At 35.9% G+C, this 16,066-nt stretch overlaps 1 protein-coding gene across 4 annotated transcripts in view; it reads left to right on the top strand.

Moving 5' to 3' along the window:
• Positions 1 to 16,066, top strand: part of Nol4 (nucleolar protein 4) — a 352,858-nt gene that overhangs the window by 219,181 nt on the left and 117,611 nt on the right. For all 4 annotated transcript variants that reach the window (XM_038330862.1, XM_038330861.1, XM_038330859.1 and 1 more), the window contains one exon: positions 10,309 to 10,592. In XM_038330862.1, the coding sequence (XP_038186790.1) occupies positions 10,309 to 10,592 (284 nt within the window). The remainder of the gene's footprint in view (positions 1 to 10,308; positions 10,593 to 16,066) is intronic.

Genomic DNA, 16,066 nt, shown 5'->3' with positions numbered 1-16,066 from the left:
TCTGAACTGTGTCAAGTTGACATCTGAAGCTAACTGAGACAATAGACTTTCTCAAAATCAAAAGAAATATTTCACACTTGTAATATAAACTTCAAAGTTGCTTTGATGGGAAAGTTTAAAAGAACAACTGTTTCACCAGATTAAGCAAAAGAAACACAAAGGTTGATTATCTATTAGAAAATCTATTGCAGAATATTTGAAGGAACCCATGGGAAAAAATTATCACCTACTAGCATATAAAGACAATAACTAGAGAAACAATGAAAGTTCAGTGGTAACAGTTTCTATCCTCTCTAGGGGTTAGAAAAGACCTCGCTTGTATGGCACTTTTCCTTCACTTCACAGCTCCCATTCTTCAAGGTGGGAAGAACAGATGCCTGCAAAAGCCTGCACCTGTCAATTAGGAGTGAAAGAAGTCTCTACAACTCTCCCCATGGGTCATTTATATACCTAACATTTGACTACTAACCCAACATGGCACCATCACTCATCAATAGACAATCTCATATATCCAAAGATACTTCAAATGAGTATTTCACATAAGCTACCGGCAGCTTCCTATTTTCCCCAGTGAAGCTAAAGTACATATAAGTTATTTCCAGCTTTTGTATCTAGTATTGTACAGAGAATACCTGTTGTTCTGAAGTGAGATGATGTTTTATTTTTCTTTAGCTCCTTAACAATGGAAATATGCAATTGATTGTCTAATTGATATGCCTATAGACTGATTTATATATACCAGTAAAGGTGATACCTAGGGATAAGAATGAAATACTTGACAGTAATCAAAGATATCCAGAAAAAGTTTGCAACCCAAGACTTTACCTCTGGTTCTAAACTATAAATTGTACTGGTGATAGACAAGCTTAACTGTACTTGCGTAATTCAATTTCTTCACTCAGAGGTTGAGCTATTCAGAGACTTGCTGAGTGTATGTTGCAGAGTGAGGTCTTCTCTTTGCCAACAAGAACTGTCTTAATAACACTTTCCCTTCTTAAAAGCAGAACAGAGATGCTTCAGGTGTTGTCTGAGGACACACCTTGTAACTTGTTCTGTTCTTTGTGTATGTGACATATATGCATGTTAGCAATTATGTATGTACACCTGTATAAAGCTAAATATTGCATAGTCTACATTTTCTTAGCTTTTAGTCATTGTAGCAAATAGCTTCATAAGTATATGAATACCATCCATACTTGTTTTCTGTTATCTATGATGTTGTTCAATTTTTTAGCTATATCCGATTTTGAATCTTTATCTGTATCTGTGATGTTAGTTTTCTACCAAAAGTTAGTGTTGGTAGAGGCTGCTTGTTCATTTACTGGCCATCCAGACTCCCAAAATAATTACACAGAAACTGTATGTTTTAAATCACTAGTTGGCCAACCTCTTAAGCATATTTGTAGCTTGCACTTTTATTCTAAACTAACCCATCTCCATTAATCTGTGCATCACCATGAGGTGGTAGCCTACCAGCAAATTTTGACATCTGTTCACAGCAGAGGCTACATGGCTACATGGCTTCTCCTTGACTCTGCCTTCTTTCTCCCAGAATTCAGTTTAGTTTTACCACCTTGTTCTATCCTGCTTACCCAATGGCCAAAAGCAGGTTCTTTATTCATTAATCAAAAAAAGCAAAACATAGAAGAAATTCCCACACCATTTCCCCTTTTTTGTTTAAATAAAAAGGAAGGTTTTAAGTTTAACATAGTAAAATTACATACAACAAAAAGTTACATATCTACTTTCTCTTTTATCATAACTAAGGAAAACATTAACTATAACTATCTATTCTTCAATTCCATCAAAGGCTCCAGAAGGATACAATATTACATAAGTTAACAGGGAGTTCATTGTAAGCAACCTCTAAAACTCTATAATTAACAGAGACATCTCGCTGTCTGAACAGTAACCCAAAGTTCTTCTCTAACAGTGGAGTATCCATCTTCAGCCTACAGGCCCATAGTATCTGGCAGACTTTTCCATGAAGCAGAAAATTTCAAAGACAGTTCTGCCTATATTGACAGTTTGTCAGTCACTTTCTTCTGTGTCCTACAGAATGTCTAGCAGATGCTTTCATGAAGCAAGAACCCTGAAGATCATCTCACCTTTAGGCAAGTTTAGCAGTCACTTTTCTGTAGAACCTGCATTTTCAGTTCATACGCAAACATCAAGCAGTCCAAGCAAGAACAGTTTCTTAACCAAATGGTTAGCAAACTCCATGAGGAGCCTCTTCAGTGCCTATTTTCATCTTGAACTTATTGGTGTTGCCAGAAGCAGATGTGTCCCAATATCATGAAAATCTAAGTTCTTAAAACATTTTAAATGCCATATTCCGAGGTCTCTGAAAGATTTGAAGAATACCTATCTAACTGAAATATATCTCTATATAGCTAGAAAACTAACAAGACTACAAGCTTGACTATAATAGATGACTATTAACCTGTATTTCTTAATTCTACATTACATTTATAATGAGCTGCACAAATCTTAATCAGAGCAGAAATATACATATAACAAAATTTACCTAAAATTTATATAAATCGACCAAAATCCATACCAACACAAAGTACTGATCTCTTTATCATATCCCCCTTTAAATGTTAACGAACATTTATAAACAATATTTGAGAATTTGGGCGTTGTTCTCTCCAAACTGTGTCCTGCTTTTATGGGGTATAATAATTTAGGGGTGCTCACGGTGAGCTTTTGGGGGAGTCTCGGTCAATCAACCCACATTAGTATGGAAAAAATCCATGGGTTCTCATCCTCTGTCAAAACAAAAAAGAACCTCTTTTCCAAAGCATCAAATCCTTAGAATCAAATTTGGAAATTAAGATAACTTTAAAACATATATGTTGGTTTAGCTTAGCTGTCCCCAGAATCAAATGTCTCTCTGCAGTCAAAAATTCAAAGAAAACACAATAGTATACATAATCCAGACTCTCTATGTATATTCCATCTTTACATGTCTTATTTTTTCTTTATTATTTAATCTATGACTATCTGTACTTGGTCTCTTTATAGACTTTACCTTTTTTAAAAAAATGTTTACTTGTTTTTATAACTGTCTATATCCTTTTCCTTTTCTCTCACAAGCCTACGTACATATTTTAAACACACTGTGACCCATTTAGATGTCTATTTTATCTGAATTTGTCTTTCTTGTGTATTTGTAATCCTTCTCTAACCAGGACTGCTTCTGTAAATGTTAAGCAGCATGAGTAGGACTAAGGGTGCTTTGCCTTTTGACTCTGTCCAGTCCAACATGGTGGAGCCATGTTCACCACCTCTGCCACATTTCCAGATATACAACAAGTCTATGTCACACCATTAAATAGTTTGTAACATGCTGCTCACAAACCCCATTTATATGCTCTGTAGCCAGACCAGACCTCCTGAAAGAGTCAGAGCTGTTTGTGCTGGAGAACTAGGAAGCTGCTGGTTTTTTTTTTTTTTTAAATAAGCCACACAGTTTTTACTGCACCTCCCTTGCAAACAGAGCCTATTTGAAAAAAAAAAATGCTGTTACCAAGAAGCTGTGCTTGGCTCCCAGTTTTGTTGGTCTAGAAGCCTTTTTTTTTATTTTTAAAGCTTTCTTAGACTTTACGTGGAAATCCTTGCCCCAAGCTGGCGCACCAAACTGTTAGACTACATTTCACATAGGAACACAAAGATATGTAAGATGTAAAATATCTAGGATCTGTTAAAATGACTCAGCTACTAATGTGACTGACAGGCAAGCATGAGGACTTGAATTCAAATCCCTAGAGTGTGCATAAATGCTGTTAATAAAAGTGGAGAAAAGGGATTCTCAGAGCAAGCTTATTGTAGAGATTCCCTGGGTTTGACTAAGTACCCTCCCTCTGTAAGTAAGATAGAGACACACCAGGACTGATTCACAACTCTGGGCCTCTACGTGAACACAGGCAAAAACATGCATACAAATGCATATACCATATACATATGTACACATACACACATAGCGCATCATACACACGCACACAAAAAAAATAGAGAAAGGAAAAAAACCCAAAATGCTTAGTTTATGAAAATTTAAACTCTAATTGGTTCTTAATACACATTTTGAAAATCAATGAAAGGAAAGCCTTGCAGAGAAAAGGAAGTAAATCAAATCCCACTGATGTGTGCCAAATCTTTCCAAGGAAAGGGGCTTGAAAATCAACAATGGCATTGACGATTTAGGTAAAATTTGAGACAAATTTAGTGTCAGGTTAAATAACCCAAGGACACCTGTCCTAGAGTCTTTGGATACATCAGTGCCATAACATGTTGTGTGTGTGCGTGCGCATATGCATGTGTGCATGCACGAGTGTGTGCATGTGTGTGCATACTTATGTGAGACTGACATTTAATGAAGTCATATTGAAGAAATTAAAATGTATACAGACACATCACTTTTCACCTCTCACTTCTGTAAAATAATAAACAAGATAACTGGTAAACTTCAAATATTATTTCACAGTTCACGCAATAAACCACTGAAAATTTTTATACTTATGTTTCCGTACAGGACTGAATCATCTTAGAATCGGGAGGTATCTTTGTCATTGGTCATTTGATTCTTGCTTAGAGAGCACAGGGAAATAAATGGCATCTTCTGAGGCTAGACTGATGTTGTCCATGAGTTTCTCCAAGTTCCTTCCTTGGGAAACTTATAATCATCAAGGAAAGAAGAATCCATAGCAAAGTACCTATAGCTCTTTGAAGTCCACACCCCTATTGTATCATGCAGGAACTCCTCCTAGTTCTTTGCATGCCTCTGAGGCTGCTAGTGAGCGATCCTGAATCGCATAAACTTCCACCAATAGTATTATGAATATGCAAAAATCTTTCACTCTTCACACTCTCCCTCTTATACCAGACATTTGCGCAATCCTTGATGTCACCGTCCTTGTGTTACCTGACTCAAATTGTACCTAAATAATCATGACTGTCAGTTCCATGGATGCTTGAGATTTTCTTTCATCTGGAGATTCCTTTATATTAATTTCACCACTATATTGATCATACGAGACTCTCAGGTACCAGATACTGTTTTGCTCTTGACTTGATAGTTTAGCCTCACATCAAAGTTTAGCCTAAGATACTTTAGTCTAAGATTTAAGTTTTATGTGATCTATCTTTGATTAACCATGTCCAATAGAGTATCTTATCCATTGTGACTATTTAGTAGAAGTTTAGTTATTTATTCATTTATTGGTTTCTTTTTCCCATCTTCTTGTTATAATGCTCACCACTTTTATGTGCTTAATTCCTATGAGAAGTTTATTTTAGTTTTTATTTTATGAGTGTGAGTATTTTCCTGCCTATGTGTAAACATTGTGCACACAGTGCCCACGTAAGCTAGAAGATCTGTAACTCCCTGGAAATGGAGTTACAGAAATTTATGAGCCACTATATGGGTTCTGGGTCTTCTGAAGAGAAACAAGTGTTCATACCGAGAAAGTCACAATGAAAGATTACCTTTCATTGATAGATATAATTAAAACACCTAATATTTAGAATGAACTAAGGGCTACCAAACAAAAGCAACAAGGCCACTTTCTTCAGTATTAGTTTAGTAAAAAACTGAAGGCATTATTTTCTCACCCTCAGTAAAATCAATTTTATGATTTAAAACCAGTGTTCTGTACCTTTCCAGTGTTTGTCATACATGCATTTATTTACCGCAGGAATTGCGTCTTTGGTGTGAGTACTTTGACTTCAAGACTTGGCTTTATTTTTATGTACACCTTCAAGGTTATATTGTCAAGTAGTATATAATCCAGAGAGCAGTGTGCAATGCAAACAAAAATGACAGGTTTTTAGTTTTTTTTTTTTTTTTTTTTTTAGTTTATTTACTCATTTATTTGGAATAAGGTTTTATTTGATAGCCAGGTTTCAAATCCATGTTCCTCCTGCCTTAGCTGGTCAGGTACTGGCTTGTAACATTTTAATAGCTATGTTTTCTGTCCTGGGAGAGCAGGATGTGAGAAGTCGAGTTTTAAATGCTTGTGTGTAAGGTAATAAAAGATGAAAGTGAGAATCACCTGCCCCCTGCTTTAGAGCAAAAACATTTCTAAGTGAGAGGTGAGGTCTGGTCCCATCAGGCATGCCCATGGGTCTAAATCTTGTAGAGCACTGAGATTACAGAAGACATCAACTGATATTAAAGGTACTTGTACCTGATCTCACTTTGCAGTTAGATTTTGAAAGAACTTTGAGATATCATTTTTCTTCTGTGTTTAAAGTACTCTTTAGGAACAAGATTATCTACATTTATATTTTGGATTTGAAGTTTGCTGTATACTAAAATATATGAAAAAATTTAAAATCCATCAAGGAATAACTTATCATAAGTGAAGACTTAGGGTTAAAACAAAAGCAATAAAAGTAAAGTCTGATTAGAGCTGTTAGCATCCAACCTTGAATTTCAGAGTAAGCTTCCAAGCATGGAATTTTAAATAAGGATGCACTTTTCCTGTTTGTTTTTCAAGGTAGCCGGTCTAAGGACCATGGTGAAGGGCAATGGAGAGTGAGTAAAAGACAGATGCTCAGTAGTGTACACACAGACACACACACAGAGAGAGAGAGAGAGAGAGAGAGAGAGAGAGAGAGAGAGAGAGAGAGAGAGAGAGAGAGAGAGAGAGAGAAAGAGAGAGAGATCCCTGATAAATACAGACTTAACAGACTCAAGAATGCATAGTCAAATACACACAGTCACACATACACAAAGTTCATTAGCTTCATAGGGAGAAAGCCAGCCATTAAAGTTGATTGTCATTAAAATGACATTGATGGGAGTGCTTAAAGCAACCATAGTGTTTCTAGAACCTTACTGCCTGATGGTTGGAATGGGGATTAAAGGGGAAAGAATAGATGTATAGCCTTCCACTTGGTATTACAACCTTTCTATATGAACTAGAGCAAAGCTAACAGGCACATAAGCATCCACAACATTACATCCTCTCCAAAATATGTGTAAGTATACATTAAATCCAAACATCCCTTGCCTTCCTCATGTCAGTGGAACCCACACTATTGCATCACCACATTCCACATTCTCACCTGTTGCCAGGTACACTGGGCATCCCTGTTCAACCAAGCGCCAAGTGCTGGGTTTTCTTCAGACTTCATACAGAGGCGTGGTACCTAGGTTGAATCCTTGAGAGAAGACCCCACCAGCCTTGATTCGAGAACCTGAAGGCCCTCCCCTTAGACACTACAAACCAAAAGTCTTCTCTCAGTGTAGCATTCTGTTACTGACATCAGCAACCAAGGCAGATGGAGGCAACCCCACTGGGTCAGAAGTCAGACGACGCCTCAAGAGCAGTGACTTGGTGTGAGTTGGTCAGCGCAAACCATAGAATATAAGATGTAGTTAGATGAGGCAAGACAATAAAAATTGACCTCTATTTAATGTTTATTCAGTGAAATATATTGATATATGTAAATGAAAACCTCTAAAATTTGTTTTAAATTTGATTTTTAAAAAACTTTATCATGAAATGTTACCTTTAACCATTTAGATTACAAGATATGTAAGTATATATTGTATAAATAAACATAGTTTACTGATTTGTTCTGTGAAAAACCTTGATTTATTTAGGAATCAAATATGTAAAGCTATTGAGTTTAGTTACCTTGGTAACACCTGGAGTGAACTATCTAAAAATATTTATCTATCTAAAAATATTTATCACATTGCTTATATTTTATATGAAATTGTAATTAGATGATATTTGCAAAGGATTTTCACAAATGGTAATTATCATCCAACCTAGTATATAAATAAATTTATCTATGTATATGTTTATATAACATGATCTCAGATTAAAGAAAACAACATAGTAGGTTTAATTTTTAACTATACTAAAAATTTAATTTGGTTTATGTTAGTATGGATTTGGCTTAAAATGTAATATATATTTAGGTTATTTATTCAATATTAGAAAACTTTCTTACAGGGAATGTTTCATATATTTTTAGAGGATTCAAGTGAACAAAAGTAAAAACATGTGTTTATGAGTGTTCTCCTCCAGATTCTCTTTGAATGAAATAACAAAAAATTAAATAACCCATGTGTATTAGCATAAATGCTTCAATTAGAATAAAAGCACATTTTTCAGGGTTTTTATAGATCATTCCCTTTAATTCTGTATTTAAAAACAAAACACATTTCATGGTTAAAAAGCTGGTTTTGCTTTAACAAGTAAATAGCTATAGAAACCACCATTATGCTATTTGGTACAGGTTTTTAAACTTTTCTGAGTATATCATCTCTGTCTATAAATATGCTTTAATTAAAAATATGAAGCGTAAAATGTAATATGATTTTCCATTTAAATATGTTTTAACTGATTTACTGTTTTAAATTATTGTTCAAGTAATTTTATTTAAATTCATTAATTGCCTTTCATTTCCCTTCCATCTTAGACGTCTGGTGTTCATCCTGAATCCTGGTGTTCATCCTGGACCCCAGGTGTTCATCCTGGGCCCTTGGTGTTCATCCTGGGCCCCTCGTGTTCATCCGGGGTCCCTGGTATTCATCCTGGAACTCTGGTGTTCCTCATGGGCCCCGGGTGTTTATCTTGGATCCCTGGCTGTCCTGTTTCTGCTCTTCACTGTTCTTATTCCTCTCCCTACCTATCTCAGTCTTCAGAGATGCCAACTTTGATGGTTTCTGATTCTTTTAACTGATCACCTCTATACAATTTTTTTATCCTTTTCATACCACTGTCCTCATAAAAGTCTGAGTAATGTCTGTAAAATATAATTTTATAGTCAGGTGTATACTAGGTAGAGATACCATCTCAGGACTCAAAACAACAACATTGAGAAAAATAGGTTTTCTGTTGTCCTGTCACCTCCCTGTCAAACAGACCTAATGTGCTCACATTGGCTGTGAATGAGGGCCCAGACCTCCAACAGAGTGTTAATTCCTGTGCGATTACTCTCTTCCTTCTTTTCCCAGTCTGTGTTTGGTGCTTACCGTGATCTCTTACATGTCCTTTGCCCTAAATAATCTTCTGTCCATGACTTGGCTTGTGCTGAGTCCCCTCTGAGGAAGATTCCCAACATGTTCACCTGGTAGATGTTCTTTATTTTAGGAGTTCAATTCGTATCACCATAGTCCCAGAAGACTTTATTTATTGCCCTGAGTAGCAGCTGCACGTGTTTGTTTTATAACTTTTCTGTCCCTTTAATTATTTATGAGTCACCAAAAGAAGATCTCCATAGACCAAGCATTTATTTACATATTGGATACAGAGTCATCGGCCTAAAAAAGGTCTGTGGGTAAATAAATAAACAGACCTGTTTTAGAGGTTCAGTGTGTTTTTCCATTAATGGAATTGATTAAAAACATTAACTTACACCCGACAAACAATGCAGATTTCATAATATCCAGAAGTGTGCAAAATCACAGTGCATTTTATTCCTCTTACTTATATTACTATAGTTAAGATCCATTAATAACCTTTTAAAGAAACAGATTCTCATATCTGTTCACCATTACCCTTGATAGTCTATGGTAAATTTGGATAAGAAAAATGCAATGTAAATATTTTAAATAAATTTTATCTTTGTATTTTCCTTTTATACGTTGAAACAAAAATCAGCTACCCATCTAGCTTTTTCTATCACTACCTCATGAACCACATTTCCCTAAATATTAAAATGAAATATGATAAGTATATAATAATCTATTTCTCTTATTAACCCACTTTTCTTTTTTAAAATCTTTGTCATTTCTTAATAATTTTGCTATTCAGATTAATATTGGTACACATGTATTTTTAACTTCACAGAGCTACCACACAAAGATTAAACCAGATACACTTAAAAGTCCCTAAAGTTAACATCCTGGGACAAAGATTATGAGTGTTTTTAATATATTTTATGTAATACTTAACACCTAGGAAACATATAGCAATAAGTCCATACCTGGATAGGATCTGCCATGTATTAGTGAATTGCCTCCAAGCCTGAATATTCTTAATGCAGGAGTCAAATCCTTTTGCAAAATAATTGGTCATTATCTCATTCTCTTTGTTAAATTGACTTTTCTTTCAGATTACTTCTGATATTGAACTGTCTTCTTTTTTATTTGACATCATGTTTGTGTTTTAGTGTGTTCATTGGATTAAAAAATAATTGCTGCTTCAAAACAAGGTTACTACTTAGTTAAATTACATTTCTGAGTAAAATCAGAGGCATATTGCTGCACATCTATCAGAACTTAGTCGACACTAGTTGGAGATGATCGAGCATATTCCTTAAACCATGCATCTCTCTTCTCAACAGATGACTCTGCCGCAGAGAGCTTTAATGGCAATGAGACTCTGGGGCACAGCTCAGTCGCTTCAGGAGGGGCTCATGGCAGGGAGACTGGGGACTCCAGCAGTGATGGCAAAACTGGGCTGGAACAAGAAGACCAGCCACTGAACTTGAGCGACAGTCCCCTCTCCGCACAGCTGACTTCAGAATACAGGATAGATGACCAAGGCAGTAATGGGAAAAACAAGTACAAGAACCTTCTAATCTCCGACCTCAAGATGGAACGAGAAGCAAGAGAAAACGGAAGCAAGGTAAGATTCCATTATGATTGTGGGATGGTTTTTACACGGTCATGAATATCAAGATGAAGCACACATGGTAAATTACTGATAAACTCATAATCATGCATAATGTGTGTTCACAAAACATTATGCCAGGGCAATAGAGTCAAGCAGAACATGTCGTAATGCTGTGGGTATTACTTGATAAAGGGATTGTTTGATTTAACGTATTTCATTTCTGTAATTTACTTGTGGATCAGTCCCTGGAAACTTGCCATGTACAAGTGTGAAATGTCTAGCCTCAGTCACAATTGTGAACAACAAAGGCATCACTTTCTCATTTCTCTAGATTGGATAGACGAATAGGCGGGAAGTTTCAATTCAATTCTCCAGTTTGCTTTAGAGACCTGGGGCTTCATCACTAATTTGCTTTAGGGATGCCAAGAACTGTAAAATGTCAGTGGCCAAGTTGGAATTTGTAGATTAAATATGTACAGAAAGCTGTAATGGATCCAAAACCTCCTTCAGACATTATCTAAATTCCGAATGGTTTACATTAAACTAAATTGCAACATCTCTATGCTTAGGTTATTTCTTAAAACATTTTAATCTTTGAAACCATCCACACTAGAAGTTCTGCTGTGCTCATTTTAAAGAAACAGTTTCTTCTATAGATGTCAGTCATCTTGTTAGCATCTTAATCCAGTTCATCAAGTTGTACTGCAGAGGGGATAGCCAGCTGCCAACAGAGGCTGTCAAAAAACTGTCATTTCCAAAGGTGCAGAACTTTAGACAGAACTGAGAATTTTATTACATTCTTCATTTTGATGTCCTTGATTCATGCAGGCCTTTAACATCTAGTTGTAGACCCAGCATTTAGCAGAGATCCTATAAACAAAGTGTCTCAACCTGGATTAATTCTGTCATTTGCAAAGGCTCTATGCTTTTGAAATTGGCTCTATTTAAATCTCCTCCTTGCCTGAGGGTGTGTTGTGTTATTCTCTTTCAGTGAGTTACTTGACATTATAAGACACATAAGCTCTTCTGTCTAAGGGAGACTACCACCATTTGCTCTGGTAAATGCATCAATACATTCTTTGGTGGTTGAAAGATAGATCACACAGTGCAAGTGTTTTTCTACTTACTGACATTTAGAGCATTGCAAACATAGAATAGAAAGGCACATTTTTCTTCATTCTATAGTATCTTGTATTCAAAAACCTAGGTAACCTTAAAACATTGATATGAATACAAATAGAGAAGTTTACTTGTCATGGTGATAATTCTGAATTTTAAGATTTTGGGCCTCTAGGCATTCATAAACTCATTCAAGTTTAGGACCTTACTTTAATCGTAGTAACTATTTTAGAACCACAACCATCTTCATATAGTTAAAGTTTTCCTAAGTGAACATTTATCTTAAATGTAGCTTTACTTCTCTAGTAAAGTTACCACAGAAAAGATCAACAGTGGCAGAGCTTTCACTGCTTTTTTCAACATAATCTGAAATAAATTTGTTAAATTTTAATACATGTCACTAAATTCATCTCTGGAGTATTGATCTTTGATGTTTGTGTGACCTTCATGTTCTAAATATGCCAAGACTTGTATTCTTGGCTTAGAGGTTTCAGGAGATTTAGAATGGCTAAAGTCCCTTAATCAAAGCTTTAGGGCATATTAAGACTTTGGGTTATATTCACTGCAGTTAAGTATGATAAAGTTGCCTTTAACTTGGTTGTTTATGAAGATTATTCTGGCAACATTGTAGTGGTAAGTTGTAAGTAGTATGTTGGGAACTAGAAGGAAGGAGGGGCAGAAGCCTGGTTACAGAGCTATTGCAGCAAGTTATAAAAATTGGAAACAAGAATCAAACAGCAGTGGGAATGAAAAACATAGTAAAAAATATGAGCTCATTAGTTTTCTTCTGTTTTTAGTGTGTTGGCTGTGTGTGTGTGTCTGTGTGTGTGTTGTGCATGTACATGTGTTGTTCATTTGTGTATAAATGCTGAGCATGTATATGTGGAATTCATGTGTGTATATAAACACATTTGCAAGTGCTAGATTTTATCTGTATTTTTTTTCTGGAGTTAGAGTCCACATGTGGAATATTATAGGGTTTCTGGTCAGCATTATTTTACCCTAACACTACCAAAAGAATTTTGGTCCAAACTTTGTTCCATCAGCATTATCTTATAGATTTTCATGGAACTTTCTATCACTTCTGTGAAACCTTAGGTAATTAATTACACAACCACCAATTTCTCTGTTTGTGGAAGGGATCTAAAAGCTTAATAATGTAGAATCACTGAGAAGCTTAGATTTATGAGTTTAACGCTGACCTATTTCACAGTTTTATTGAGAGTAATAGCAAACAAAAAAATGACTTAAGAGCATTTAAAGGCTAGAGAAGTGCATAGAGATGCTTGGAAAGCAGCACTGAATTGGAGGATACTTTCTAACTGATTGCTTATTATTATGCAAATTCACTCAGTAGACCAGAGAGAAATCACATTAACAAATCTAAAGACAAGATATATTGCACACAAAGAACTTAGGTGGTATTTGTTTTCTTTGCCCACAGTCACAGTTTAAGGGGCAAGTTAATAACATTAAAATTCGGGACTGAGAAGAAATGACAATGATCGTGGAAAATAAGACCCACGAAGAAATCTGAGGGAACCAACTCTATAGAGAAGAAAGGGCCATAAATCACAAGTCTAGTGTTTATACCAGCCTAAAAGTTATTAGTTGTTGGAACTGAAAACAAATCCAGAATTCTAATGGAGGGAAATATAGAACTCTAGAAATGCCGAAGGGTAGGTATTTAATTGTTATTTTTCTAATTTTGAGTTTTGGAGCCTCATCACACTTTACATAATATGGTAAAATATTCTAATGCAATCTCACAAGAACAATGCCTCAATAATAACTGCTGTTACATGTAATAGCATATTTATAATATACTCATATCAAGCAGGGCTTGTGATTACTGTTTCGTGCCTAATATGTAATCTTGCTTATAATGTTCAGGCTCAGGTTCCAGGATGGTTTTATTTTTACTTTATTTAATGATATTTTTTTCCTCCACATGTTCCTTGTCATATTTTTTCAATTAATGTTTCATTTACTTTTCACTAAAATGAATGTTACCATTCAAATTAAAGACCATGAAATATTAATTATAATTAGGAAGAAGATTAATATAACATTTTTTTGCTATGAATAGAAGAAAGCATTCAAGGAATGACCTCTTTAGTTGCGTGTGCATGAGATTGTCTTTGAAATGCTAACTGTAGTACTTTGACGTTTGTAATTAGATTGCCTTTGTGGGCGTTCTAATTTATTATTGTTTAAAATTGATGATTTTTCAGTAACAGATTTTTTTGTTGTTCTGTAATGATGTTGGTCCTGATAAGTAGTTGTTTAGGATAGAAATGATAGTGAATGATATTTTGTTGTTAAAAAGAACAAGTTTAGGAATTTTCAAATTTACCTGCATGGCAGACACATTTTTAAAAAATATGGAAAATGATATGGATAAGAGGATATCATCTGGGCCTACTATTCATTTCTTAAATGAATTCTATTTTTTATTTTATTCAATTTGTGTGGCGTGTAAGGGTCTTACGTATAGATCTATAGATAGAAGTCAAATAGCCAGATATCATACATAGACATCTCTACTTATGTAATCGTGTTGCCATCCCTTAGATTTATTTTTAATAATTAAATAGTAGCTAGTCTCTTGGTAACAAAGGGGCAATGGAAAAGAAAAGGGATTAGATGGAAATAGCATTAGGGAAAGACAAAGATGGTGAACTGGAAGCAATGAGTCACAGACAGACAGTTCAGGAAAGAATAGCATATTGACTGAAGGAAACTTCCAGATTTAAGAGCCTTTGGGGTGTGGGGGATGGGTTGGTGGGGCATTGCATGACAGGCAGAGAGCATGCTCAGACTGAGCTTTGGGGTGGATTGCACAGGCATCTCTGCTGCAAGGTAGATTTAAGTGACCCAAGAAGAACGAAGAAGACTTCTAATAGGATGAGGGCTCAAGGGAGCAATGTAGGATAAGATGAAAGGGTAGCCACGAACTCTTTAGAAAAACATGTGTTAATAGGAGATCCAGGGCTTAAAGTACATTGATAGCCACAGAGGAAAAGGAGCATTATGTCTGTTACTGCTGTACTATGTCAGCTGTAGCAAGGAGGAACTCGTGCACAAAACAACAGTCAAACCTCGAAGCATTGTCATGGCGAGAAGAGATGGTACACATCGCCAGCTGTGTTTATAGGAAAGGAAATCAAAACCAGATTGTAATTAATTTCTTTTAATTGTCAATTACACAGTCAAGTGATGAAGCCTAGTGTGGAAAACAGCACTGTGTGGGTGTTGGGTCCTGAGCCTGGATCTGCTGGAGGAGTACCCAGTGTACTTAACCTCGGATTCATCTCTACAGCACCAGACCCCTTTAAAAAGTCACTGTGGAGCTTGCAAGATGGCTCAATATGAATGGCATGCTCTGCCAAGCTTAAGAATCTGTCGAAGGAGAGAACTTATTCAAGCTATTTGTCCGCTGACTCTGTACCTGTGCCTAAGCAGTCTCACACACGCACATGCACATGCACGCAAACACACACACACACACACACACACACACACACACACACATCGAAAGGATGCAATAAGAAGGCACTGTTGCCCTGCCTACCATCACATGTGCTCATTTTGTCCACTATTCTGATGTGACTACAACAAGTAGGATGGAGAGCAATGTTATGTTGGTCTCGTGTCCATACCCAGCACACTTAGTTCATCACACATTCGTTATCTCGGGATAAGAAATACGACAGACCGGAGTCTTCTATAATTCATGTCCTGAATGGTGCAAGGTGAATGGGATTTGTAATTCTGCCTGTGCAACAGAATATGCACTCTGAGTTCCTTCTTTAAACATTCAAGAGCTCAGTGAGGTCAATAGACAATCCAAGTGGCCCTCAGCCACCACTGTCCTGCATTCATAGCTTAAGTACCTAAAGTTATAAGATGCATTCTTACCAAGTTACGAAACCGACCAGCCTAGGTTTCTTTTTATTTCATAGATCAAAACAATCTTATTTTAAATGATTTTGTGCTAAGTTATGCTTATTATTCTTATGGGATTTTACTCATGGTTTGTGTGATGTGTGTGTGTTGTGTTGCTTTATGAATTGTGCTCTTTCTTAGAAATAAGGTCAAATGGTTAAAAATATCTTTCCATTCTGTAGGTGCCTTGGCAACAGTAACAGTTTTAAGATAGAAAAATGAATGTTTAACCTGTGAGCAGCTTTAAAGTCCAGATGAGACGGGATACGTGTTTTGTAGGCATGTACAATAGTGGCCACAGTGGTTCCTACTGGCACCAGAATTTAGAGCTTGTCGAGAAATGACAAGCATGCTCTCATCTCATGCATTTCATTTGGAAAACTTCATACACATTTTCCGTAACCTATAAATCACCTCCT

Source organism: Arvicola amphibius, chromosome 5 (genome assembly GCF_903992535.2).
Source record: "Arvicola amphibius chromosome 5, mArvAmp1.2, whole genome shotgun sequence".
NCBI lineage: Eukaryota > Metazoa > Chordata > Mammalia > Rodentia > Cricetidae > Arvicola > Arvicola amphibius.
The sequence above is the reverse complement of the archived record's forward strand: the minus strand, read 5'-3'. Positions and strand labels throughout refer to the sequence as shown.